General features: G+C 45.7%; 1 protein-coding gene across 2 annotated transcripts in view; it reads right to left on the bottom strand.

The window, feature by feature from the left end:
* The window catches only part of MAP3K5 (mitogen-activated protein kinase kinase kinase 5), a 107,055-nt gene extending 94,750 nt beyond the window's left edge, over positions 1–12,305 (bottom strand). For both annotated transcript variants that reach the window (XM_087777412.1, XM_087777413.1), the window contains exon 1: positions 11,457–12,305. In XM_087777412.1, coding sequence (XP_087633538.1) covers positions 11,457–11,862 — 406 coding nt within the window. In that variant the 5' untranslated portion in view covers positions 11,863–12,305. The remainder of the gene's footprint in view (positions 1–11,456) is intronic.
* Between the last annotated feature and the right edge of the window lie 202 nt (positions 12,306–12,507).

The following is a 12,507-nucleotide window of genomic DNA, read 5'->3' as shown; positions in this document are numbered from 1 at the left end:
ACAGCTAGAAATTGCTATGGCAGTAGCTCTCGATCAATGGCTGCAATTCATAATGGATAAGGAATAAATAACTTCTTATGAACTGGATGAAATCCTGAAGACAGGCACCTGCCAGTTTGCAACCAGCCACACCATAAACTGAAATCCACGCAAGGCTTGGGAAGTCTGCCTACCAGGAAATTTTTCCACTGGAGCTACTATTAAAGTACTTGAACAGAGAAGAAATTAGAGACAAAATATCAGGTTGTCAACACACTGATCGTTCAAAGCAGAGACACTTCTGGGACACTGCAGAAAAATAACCAAAATGCAAGCAGTTAAGCAACAAAAGGGACTGGAAGTTTTCCAGTTACACACCCATCTGGCAGGGTTTGCTACAGAAGCTCTTGCCTTAGATTAGTCTATTTTCCTAGCACTTTTACTGCATTTTGGCCTTCTTGCATCAGCTGGAAAAGGGAGATCATGGGTTCTGGTAACAGGATTACTGGCAAGAATCCTTATTTTCTTGCTTCTTTTGTGGAACACTTTTAGAATGCATACTTTTAACACTTTCTCCATTTTCCTCAAAACTGTGAAATATGCCCAAGTGCGTTGAGGTATTTAAACCAAGTTAAAACCACTTCATACTTAACGACCTCCACAAACTTCTGTTGTTATTAAGCCTCGAAGAAATAAGTGCATCCGAGTAAAGCTTCAATACAAGTTCTTTGAGTGGGAGCTAAATCCAGCCCACGAGACACTTGAAAACTCATCTGCAGGCAGAGTTCTGCCATACACCCCGAGACTGGTCCAGCAAAAAGCTGCTAGAACAGCTGGGCTGGGCGGCCTCCTGCAGCCTCAACCCTGGACAGTGCTGCCCATACAGGGTCTAGGAGAAGGCTTGTCCAGAATGCAGCGTACACCACCCATCCCCAGCTCTAGCCCACAGCAGAGGCCTTCCTCCCTCATGCTGAGAGGCTGAAGAAGTGCCTTCTCTCCAGCTACAGACCTGGACTCAGCAATGCCACGTGAAGTTCAGACTTCACCCCCGGAGATGGCCTTCTATGGCTGTAGTAAGTCAGGGTACCCACGTGCTGCCTTTTGTCCATAAGAGCAAGTAGAAGAGGAAAAAAACAGTCCTCTGCTCGCTCTGATCTAGGGGTAGGAAAGAACATAATCCCTCAAGAACAGACTAGAAGCAAGCAGTGCTGCAAGATCCCAGTGCTTCCTCAGAGATAACAGCATTGCCCACATCAGCCTGCTCTCGCAAGGATAATGCCTTTTCTCCCCTCCTTCCTTTAGAGCTGCAGCACTAGGGAACACACTCTTTCCCCTTTCTACCGGGACCCTTTCAAAAAAAAATAATAAATCCTGCTTTGTAAAGCAATGCTATAACCGTACAGGATATTTTGGAAGTGCCACTTTTTTTGTTTGCCCTGCCAATCTCTCCTATGCTTCATATGTGCAATACTCACTATACCTAGAGCTGTTACTGCTGGCTGATGAATCAGGAGAACTCCCAAATTCAATGACAGCCCCGAAAGACATAAAAGGAATAAAACACTCCAGCAGAAATAAAATGAAACTAGAACCACCAAGGTTTTGAGTTACAGTCTCAAAATAAATAAAAAAAAAAACCCAAATCTTCAAGAAGTTCTATTCCTCTCCTAATTAACTCATAAAAAACAGTTGTGGAAGGCAAAGTCGCATGGGCTTCACAGTCTTGAAATGCACATAATATACAAATATTTGTATGAATTAATCAGGGAAGTTTATCTCCTGGAATAAGTTTCAGGATCATAAGCAAAGAAAATAATTTCTGCACAACAGTTTGCGTGATTTTCAAGGTCACTGAAAACCCTCGTAAGAGACCATATGTTAAAGGACTCCAAGTGTCCATATGAAGTATATTTATTATTACATGAAGTACCAGTGGAGTTCAGCTCTGCAGAAGACAAAAACTGGAACTGACCTCAAGGAAACAGAGAGCATAAATAAACAGGACTCCAGTTTATTTACACAGGTAACAACCACTTCTTTTCTAGTGAAAGTGAGGAGGACAGCATCACTGAGCCTTTTGCAATTGCACCTGACCCAGGAATGGTGACGGTGTTCGGAACTGACCAAATTCCGCTCCCAAGGAGACCTGGAAGGATTCACAGGTCTTCACGCCAACCGCCTGGCAAAAACTTCTGATTTCCAGCTGTGATCTGGAAGACAAGGTTGTGGTCAGGAGGCAAACAGCTTCTGCCTTCCCCCACAGATGCCACACGTCACTTTCACTGATGGCACGAGCCGCAAGGAGTGAGCGAAGACAGGGTGCGGCACACAACCAGAAACCTGGCTTTCACCAGCATGCCATGTTATTGCCAGCATGTGGAAGCAGAATCAGTGGTCAGCACACATACATCCAGATTAAAGTCAGTCCGTTTTCGTATGAATCACCCATAAGGTTCCTGGAAAAAGGCCGAGAAACCTTATCTTAGCTACTGCATTGAAAGGCAGTAATAAACCAATAAAACATGAAATCATGGCACACATCTAGCATGTTTCCCCTCAGAGATATTTTTCTAGAGGGAAAAAACAGTAGTGCCATGCTTTTAAAAGCATGCATAGCTGTAAAAATCATATTGAATGTGGAGCAGCAGAAGTAGGAGCTTTTAATCTTACGGGTGTGCCCCTACGCTGGAGTTCAATGAAGCACTTTGCTACTGTCAACATAACTGGCTAAATTTATCCCGAGCACGAGGGCCCCACTTCAGAACCACAGATGAATTCCTACAGTGGTACAAGCGTTCCTTTCTCCTTGGTACATCGCTGAGTCTTCCTTGTTCACACCCAGAGCTTTCTGTGCTACGGTCGGACGACTGACCTGAGCACTCTTGCACACTGCAGAAGACACTTCTGTTGGAAGCACGTAAGTCCATGGGAAGGTGCTGGAGGACTTTCAACTCTTCATAATTATTTAACCTGCATCTTCACACTTCACAGGCTGCAGGTTTCAGTCTATAGTCCCTAGTAAGCCAGAAAGACTTTACTGAAAGCAGCGTTATACCTGTATAAGACAGGTATCGTGTAAAGGGGAAGAATATCAGGTAAAACTCTCTGCAAAAGCTGCGGATAACCCTTCTGTGAAGACATCACTGAAAAGCTGCCTTCACCACTGAAAGCACCGGCTGCTTACTCACCCAGATTGTACTCTCTGCAAGAGACATCCACTGATGCCATCAGCAAGCAAGTCCCAGAGCAACTCATTTACTTTATTACAGTAAAGGAGAAACGCAGAGCCGAATTTTTATACGGATATCTAGTTCCTAAATGAAAACGTCCATTTCTTGTGGGATTTGAAAGAGTGCTGATTCCCACTGACTTCAAATGAGTCAGTCTGTGTGAAACCTTTAAGCCCCATGCTGCATCTAAACTCATCCCAGAGGTTATGAATAAAGGCACACATGACTTAGAAGAGAATTCAACTCTGGCATGCCGTTGTTAGTAGTTGATCAGCAGCTCTTCATAACCGAAAGAAGGATTATATCTGCTCCAGTCAAGGAATAAATTTGGTCTCAGAGGAAAAAAAGTAATATACACTAAAAAGAAGCATCCTGTGCTTGCATGTCAAGCTTAGCCCGAGGTTCATTTTCTCTTGGAATACAAACAATTACAAACTTCTTACAGAAATCTACCCATCAGCGATTACCAGAAAATTCCCCAGTTGTCAAAACAGATTCTGCTATCATCTGTCAAACACACGTTCTGCTCTGCAAGATGACTTCACTGACTGCTTCATACGTCTATCTCATTCTAACAAATGCTGTACTTCTGAGTGCGTCTGTATTGTTGAATATAAATCCCCAGAGAAGCCATACAAAAGAAGCGGTAGGAGACTACTGTGGACCGTGGATGTTCTGGGGCAATCTAAAGCAAGGAGCCTACAATGAAAGACAGGAATCCCAGCAATAACTGCCATTATATTAACCACAAACATGCAAAATCCCTGTCATTGTTGAGCCACTGAGGTTTTTTAGTTTCTTTGGGTGTAACTTACAAATACAACTTGCAGGTTACCTATGCATGCAAATACAGCAGTTCTAAACAGCGACTGTTCCAAAGGGCTTGGGAAAAAAAGGAACAAGTTTTAAATGACCTGCACCACAGAATACGCATAAAACTCAGCTTTTCTCTCCTGAGAGACAACAGAAAACAAACTGCCGTGAAACTGAAACTTTCAATTGCCTAAATTGATTTTATTTAAGACCATAACAGATGGGAAAATTTACCGAGGATAATGGTGCTAAATGATGTATTAAGGCTTTTCTACTTTTCACTGGATCCTTTAGGCTTTAACGCAATTTGTTTCATTCTGTTGTCACTTGCTACATTTACAGCTTTTTGTATTGTGCTTCTTTACTTTAGAAAGCGACTAAAAAGAGAAGTCAAATTCTTATCATGGCTGCGGTAAATTCAGGAGTCATTTCTGTATGACACATCCTGTTCAGAGCTACAGAAATGCAAACTACAGAACAGTCAGTCACAGGCTTTCTTCTGCATTACTCTCAAAGAGCATTTATCTAGCTCCAGTCAGCTTTTTCTCCACTGGGGAATATACTTTCATGAAGTCTGCTCATGTGGATGCCTCACAATGAGTTTTACGTATTTACTGTATTTTAAGAGACCCTAATAATTTCATAACCTGCATTTCTCCCACCACTTCAAATACTATGCAGCACATAGGATTTGAAAACTAGCTCTAACACCCTGATGCACTTAATAGAGAAGGTAGCACGTCAAAAGCCTGTAACTTCTAATAATCCAACAAAAGTCTGGATGTGGATTGTCTATGCAGGTGTCTCACTGATATCACTGGGAGATTTAGTAAACAAGCACTGCAAGAGCATACCCTTAATATCATTTCCATTATAGAGATGGCTGGAAATTCACACTGGCATCAGGGCTTCTGTGCCCAGGGCACCCATGCCAGATGCTGTACAAGCCTCTCAGCTGGGGCAGAGGCCCCAGGAAGCTCTTGCTGCACAGCAGAGCTACAAACTGCTGACGGGCCAGTGACTAAGTCAGACTAAGAAAGAGAAGCCAGGTCTCACAGCCCACATACATCCACTCCATACATGCCCTCCATATATCTGCTGTGCTCCTCCTACTTCATACAGAAACTGATGGGATATTAAGTCTTCCAGTCACCTATTGACAAGTAGCCTGATGGAAGTCATGCATACAGTACCAATACTGGAATCTGGTTTTAAAATTTACAGCTGGTCCAGCAATGGAAGTATTTGTGAATGTGTTGTTTCAAATCCCATAATTTCTTCATAAATTCAGAAGTTCTCCACTAGGACTAACTATGAACAAAGGAAACTTTATATTAGGATTATTTTTTTTTTTCCCCAGACTCATCATCATAATTTTTGTCGTAGATGTAGATCACATTCAGGTGATTTAGAATGAAATAGTGTTTTATGTTGAAGATGTGCCATGCATTTGTTTTAGGTTTTTAATGCTGCCTTCTAATAGAGTCCAGAATCAATATCCAGAGTCAAAAGGAGCTTTATAATCCACCCCATTTAAATGTTACAATATACGTTACGCATTCAGACACGAAGATTCTGCACTCATAATACCTCACATCCCTGACATGTCTATCTTGAAAGTATAGCTATAATCATCAACTCTATTCTGCACACCATCTGCGTTATTAAATTACTCGGCATTTCTTGCTCCAACTCATCACTTGCAACATAGTGCTGCTGAAATGCAAAGCTCTTTCAACATGAGTTCCACTGACATGGAAACTAGAGAAACTCGACTTCCCCCCCCCCCCCCCCCCATAGTTGCCCTTGACTCTGAAACTGGGCAAGAATAATGCATCAGGATAATTTCTTCTGCTACATAACAAGAACTATTATTTGGAACAGGGATTCCCCAGTCATGCTGCTACAGAAACAGCAGTGGTGATTCAGCAGCTCCTGGGGGAATGGGGCAGTTGTCAAAAAAGTAAAGTAAGTGATGGATGCAAGTGCTACATAATGACAGAAACCATGTGCAGTATTTCAAGTGTCTGACAAAACTGTTAGTGAAATGAAAAAAATAATAATCAGGAAGTACAGAGAAAAAGGTGGTGAAAAAACCCTAATTGTTCTGAGAGACAATGTGGAGTAGAATAAAGCTTGCAGTTACTCTCTCTGGTAGTGGTTTGGTTTTTTTTTTTTTTGCTCCTACAAACAGTTAATATGGTAGGAAGCATGCCTTTTTTCTTTTTTAGCAGGGAAAACGTTTACATCAACTGCTAGAACCAAGAACATCAGTTTTGATAATAACATCACCTCTTTTGGCTTTAAGAGGAGAGCCTGCGTTAGTGTGTCACAATCACGGGACTTCCAGGAAATTTATATAAAGGCATAAATCACTTCAAAAAACAATTTAGCATCATATAATTTAGCTTATTTAGAGAAAAATAGGAAGAAACTGCAAGAATGCAGTTGAACCCTGATACTGCTCCCCTGCATTTCTGTGTGCCTGTAAATGTTTATAAACGCACAATCCACAAACACTCTGTAAAGTCTGCAGAAACAATTTAGGTGTAGAACACCTTCCCAACGAAGTTCACTTTCACGCAAGTGCTTGTACTGGCTCTCTGAAGATTCAGTCATTTTGCATGCCAAGATTCTCCCCAAGCACATTGCACAATATGTTTCTAAGCCCAGTAAGCTGACACTGACAATTTCTAGCCCAAGCCTGCATGAATTCTAAAAGCAACGATGCTGAATTCTAGAAACAACGATAAGAGGCTGAACCCATTTTATTACCTGTTATCTGATGAACTCTATTTTAGTCAACCATTGCTGTTACGGGGAATAGCCCCACACAACGATGTTAGTACAAAATAGTATCATAAGGGCTATTGATTCATAAAACTTGAGCATAAGCAGCTGAAGAAAAGCAAATTCCCTAGTAAAACACAACATTAAAGTTACAAGGAGAGATCTGTACGACAAGCACATCGGTCAAGCTGTTTAGCTTGAGAACCATCCTAAGACAAGTGACTGTACAGATTAGAGCACCCGGGTTCTCCTCAGTCACCAACTGTGATCTTTCTTATCTTCCATTGGTCCCTCTGAGCTTGTACACAAAGGTCAGAATGCTTGATACTGTGCTTCTGACAAATTACCATTCTTCCAAAAAATTAATTTTACTTCTTTGTAAGGTGAAGCTCCTCCCCAAGAGGATGCAAGGCACTCCAGAATAAGACAAATTTCCAATAACGTTTCTCTGTAACTCCATAAGGTGTATCTCCCCCAAAATACGAGATTACTGACCTCTTCAAGAAGAAACAGCACAACTTCCACCTTTACAGTACTGTACTCTACAGGTCATTCCAAAACCCCTCTTTATCAGTTATCCTGGTTTTGACATTGATACATCACTTGCCTTGCTAGTCAACCAAACACTCTCCCCCCTAACTTACCCTGCTCTTTAAAATCAAAACAATTTAAAAGTAAATGCCAGATTACAAGTCAAAAGAGATATTTCGTTAATCGACAAAAACCTGCCTAATCCTAAAAGCCTGTGTGAAGAAATTAGCTTGATTTAGAGCACCTCCCTCCCATGAAGAGCTGACCCAGATTACCAATTCATGTTATTTTTTTCCCCTTTTACAGTACTTTTACCTTTTTTCTTTTTCTAAAACACTCTGTTCAGCTAGTCCTTGATGCATTTGTGTAATATAAAATGACTGTGTAAAGATCTACACAGAAAGCAAATCATCCTAATTTCAATTGCCTAAAAAGGATGGGAAAGAAAAAAATGAATGCTTACCTAAGCCAAACAAACTCTTAAGTACTTTATACTCACTCACGGCTCAGTTTTCAAAACGAACGGAGCAATTAGAGAAAAAAAAAAAAAAATCAACAGGATATGCAGATCTGGTCATTATAATGTAGAGAAAATACCATTTAATTACAAGTATCAATGGTTATAGTAACTTTTAAAACACCATGACTATCTACTGCATTGTAGAACGGTTTCCCTGCTGTATTTTGGCATGTCTCTAATTGCCTGGGTCTTTAAACATTCCTGAACTGTTTAGAAATTAAGCCGAATTTGAGAGACCTGCAGTTCACCTACAGCAGGCTAATACAACTGGAGGGGAGATGGAAGGGGGCGGGGGAGAACAGAAAAGAAAACCACTAAGTATCCTCTTAATGGAGGGAAAAAAGCTTTTGAGACAGCTGATCAAATCCAGATACATCAAGTTTTGCAAGAAATTGGACTAGATTTTTCTCTCCTCACCTTACTGTCTCTTTAAGTGGAGGAAAATGTGGTAAATCGTGAAAAATCTATTTTTGTCAGACACTTTTCCAACAGTTTCTAGGGCTGATCGGACACTTGCTTCTCAAGAAGCAATTTTTTTTTTTTCTGAAATGAAGCAGAATTTAAACCATGCAAGCAGAAATGCTAGAATAGGCTCATTCTTAATATTTGGTGCTTGAATAGTGCAATTATACATATCTGAGATCTACCCACTAATCATATGCATTGCTAATTATGTCTCAGCATTTAAGGACCATCAGTTGACTGAAGCTGGCAGAAGAAGATTATTAGTAGGCTAATCTACATTTAGAGCGGATGATGAGTATTTACATCTGAGATTACATTTTACTTAATACTCCTTGAAGTTCTCTTTGAAGCAGTGAAAGGCATAAAATGAACCTACATCAGAGATCACCACGAGTTCCAACTATGTTGTACAAAGCAGAAACAAGATATTAAAAAGGAATCATCTATTGATGATGGACAGATACGTTATACTGTAGCTCTCTCCCCCCCAAATCACAGTTGATTTAGATGCATTACAAGAGTTGAGAATTTTATTGTTTTATTTCATTCACAGTTACAAGCTTGATTTTCCAAACCTTCATGAAATCACATCACTCTTGTAACTTAGCTGGCCCTTACACGGAGTCCAGTAAGACCTGATACCTTGAATACGACCCATTAACCATTACTTAATTTGAAAGTACTTTTACTGCTAAATTCTTGACATTCAGTTATGCTGTACTATAGTCATGCACTATATTATTGTGTGCAGACATTCTTTATCAATGTTACTAATACCATCTTTGATCGCTGAAAGCACACAGCAAGAGAGAGGACAAGAAGGGGAATAGGGAAGGAGTTTAGGTCACCTAAAAATGCTCACACACACACACTCTGTTAAAGCAGTTAAAAAAGAGAAATCAGTGCAATAGTTACACCCTCCATGACTGTTTTTGTTTTGCTCCCTACACTGCTCCCCATCTGCATTCTTCAACTTACACAGCTTCTACTCTTTAATGCTGTTCTGCTCCTAACCTGAGAGCCATTTTTTCACTAGCTTCAAGTTTCTGGAGAACAACTAGTTCTTAAATATATATAGATAGAGAGTGTATAAAATGCAACAAGAATAAAGAAACAAGTATGAAAACTCACAGACCCTTCTAGACCTAAGTTCAACCTTAGAGCCAGCAGCACAATGTAGTTTTGGGATCGCAGCTGGTTTATGCACTGTCTGAGTTGACGAGTCAGAGTCTATGAGGAGCAGACACAAACTTTTCCATCCTGCTCTCTTCAGTCCAGGAGCTGGATGTTTCTCTCCTGGTTCTTTACATGTTTATGGGCTTTGCTACTAAAGCAGAATGCCAAAGTATTTTTCCTCTTTTGCAATACTTTGACTAAATTCCCACAGCCAAACAGTACTGAAAGAAAAGGTAATGTTTTCACATTTACAGTTTGCTCAAAAGCCATTGAAATAAGCAAATTATATTACATAAGTGTGCAGTTATGTAGCACTGTACGCCAAGCACCTACTGCCAGATTTAAAAGGGGCCCGCTTCAAGTCAAATCTCCCATTACAAGAAAAGCCCCCGTGAACTACCGAGACCCCGCCTATTGCACAGCTCAGAGTCTAAAAATTAACCAACGTAAGAGGCACGAAAACATGGATAATTCAACTCTGAGCCTCACTACACGACAGCTGCTACAACAGGACCAAAAGGGACTCCCAGGTTTCACCTGTCCTGGAAAGAGAGCCGTCAGGGTGCTTGAAATCTGAAGTCCCTCTTATCGGCGCGTGGAGAGCATAGGAATGAAGCTCCGTGGCCCTCCCATTTCCATCTGTGAGGACAGCTCCTCTGACTTTTGACGACGACACAGCTCCGCAAGAGGCAGAAGGAACGAGCTCGACGGCAGGCTTCAGAATCGCCCACCTCACTGAACCGAAAGCAGCAGTCCAGGGGGAAAAGCTTGCGGAGTTTCAAAGAGATGACGTGTATGCATGGCCGTGCTGGAGAGCCTTTTGTGGAAACCGGCTAGAATCCCACCAGTTTTTTTGGGGATTTGTGTGTGTTTTGATTTTTTGGGGTTTGGATTCCACCACCCCCCCCCAGGAGAGGAAGAAACTACAATATCAGCCAAAACTTTTTAAATACTCATTTTTTTGCCTGTATTTCACATACGCAAAAACCATGCCACACAATAAGCTGAAAATTGTAGGTCAGGGCAATATCCCACTTCTGATTTTTTTTTTTTTTTAAGGCAAAAAGACATCAATTCAGTACCATAATTTTAGTTGTATGAAGTCTTTACAAATCTAGTAAGCAGACTTTTTTATTCTATATTCATGCCATATATCTGTCAATAAAATAAAAAAAGACGGGGGAAGCTTTTGTTATTATTTTTAAAAATGGGGCCAGGTAAATCATAACACGCAACCTCGGGTCACCACACCTGCACACGAGGGTGTTACAATCTCATCGCTAGGCAAGTTGGCAAACCGGGGTGAGAGGATGCAGCACGGGGCACTCGTGCCAACCACCCAGATTGGTGTGCTCCGCTCTTTTTTCAAGCCCATCCACTGCCAATTTTTTATGCAACCAATATCTGAAGCGCAAACTTCCAAGCATGAAGACGGAGAGCGTCCCAGAGACCGTGCCAGCACACAGAAACTGTTGAGCTACCCGGCTGGTGCCAAATTCACTTTCCAAAGCCCCCGGGGCCTCGCAGCTCCTGCCTGTTTCGGCCAGAGCCCGGCGTTAGTCAAAACCTGCATCCCTGCGCCCCGCGGGGAGGCCACAGCCGGGTCGTGTCCCATCCGCAGGTGACGATCGCAAGCGCTGAGCAGCGCCGATTCACGGCACGCTTGCTGACAGAGTTTCTTCTCCGCAAGACACCGGGGGGACAAAACAAAGGCCCTGACGCACTTTTGCCCCGCCGCGTCCCCCCCGAAGGCCGTCCCCGACGGCCGGGGGCAGCCCGGGGCTCGGCCCCCCGAGGGCTCCGCGGCCGCAGCCGACCCCGCGGCCGGGCAGGCCGGCGCCTGCTCCCGCCGCCCCGCGGTGAACCCGGGGCGGCCCGGGCCAGGGAGGCGGCGGCGAGCCCGGGCCGAGCCGCTCCCGCGGCGGCGGTCAGCCCCGGCAGGTCGCGCTCACCTGCGTTGTAGAAGCGGTCCAGCACCGCCGTCTCGCCGAAGTCCAGCTTGCCGAAGTGCAGGGTCTCCAGCGCGGCCCCCACCGCCTCGCACGCCTCCCGCAGGCTCTGCAGGGCGCCGCTCTCCGCCGCCAGCAGCGGCCCCTGGCTCGCCTCGTTGATCACGTAGGTGACGGCGGTCCGCCGGCCGCCACCCTTGGCCCGCGCCGCGGTGCCCGGGCCGCCGGCGGCGGCACCGTCCTCAGCCCAGAGGGCGCCGGGCGGCGGCGCGGCCAAGTCGGGCAGGAGGCTGCGGGCGCCGCCGTCGGCCCCTTGCGCCCGCCGGCCGAGCACCTCCTCGCAGGGGGGGCCGCCGCCGGGAGGGCTGGGCACCGGCAAGCTGATGATCCCCTCGCTGCTGTCGCTCATCCCGGCGGCGGAGGAGCAGCCACCGCCGCCGCCGCGGCGCGTCCCGGGTTCCGCTGCGCTGGCCGGGGTTAGGCGGATGCCATGCCGCGCCGCCCGCCCCGGAACGGTCCCACCGAGCTGCTGGAGGGGAGGCGGCCGGGCTGCAGCGAGGGGCTCCCCCTCGGGCGCTAGCGAAGGCTGCCGGCGGCGGGGAGACGAGCACAGCCTCCCTCGGCGTCTGCCGCCGGCACCATGGCGCGCCGCTCCCTTCTCCCCCGCACCTGCGGGGACTGCCCGGCGAGCCCACCCCCGGCAGCCCGACCTCCTCCTCCGGCCGCCCCGGGGACCTCGCTCTTCCTCCGGCCGCTCCGCTTCCCGGGGCGAAATTACTCGGCCGCGGGGAGGAACCACTTGTGGGACCGCTCTCCGGCGCCCCCGCCTCGGCCCGGCGACAGCTGCGGAGCCGCGGCCTGAGGCGGCCCCAGCGCCGGGCGCCGCCCCCCGACCCCGCCTCCGCCTCCGCCCGCGAACGGCCCCGCCCCGCGGCGCCCCCGCCGCTCCCGGCTGCTCCCAGCGGGGCCGCGGGGCTCCTCCGGCTGGCGGCGGCTGCCCGGGGGCTGCGCCTGGAAGCTGGGGAACCGCCCCGCGCTGCCGAGTCGATACGCC

The sequence above is a fragment of the Nipponia nippon genome, unplaced genomic scaffold, assembly GCF_047370975.1.
Source record: "Nipponia nippon isolate SJK-2023a ecotype South Korea unplaced genomic scaffold, ASM4737097v1 scaffold_4, whole genome shotgun sequence".
NCBI classification, from domain to species: Eukaryota; Metazoa; Chordata; class Aves; order Pelecaniformes; family Threskiornithidae; genus Nipponia; species Nipponia nippon.
The sequence above is the reverse complement of the archived record's forward strand: the minus strand, read 5'-3'. Positions and strand labels throughout refer to the sequence as shown.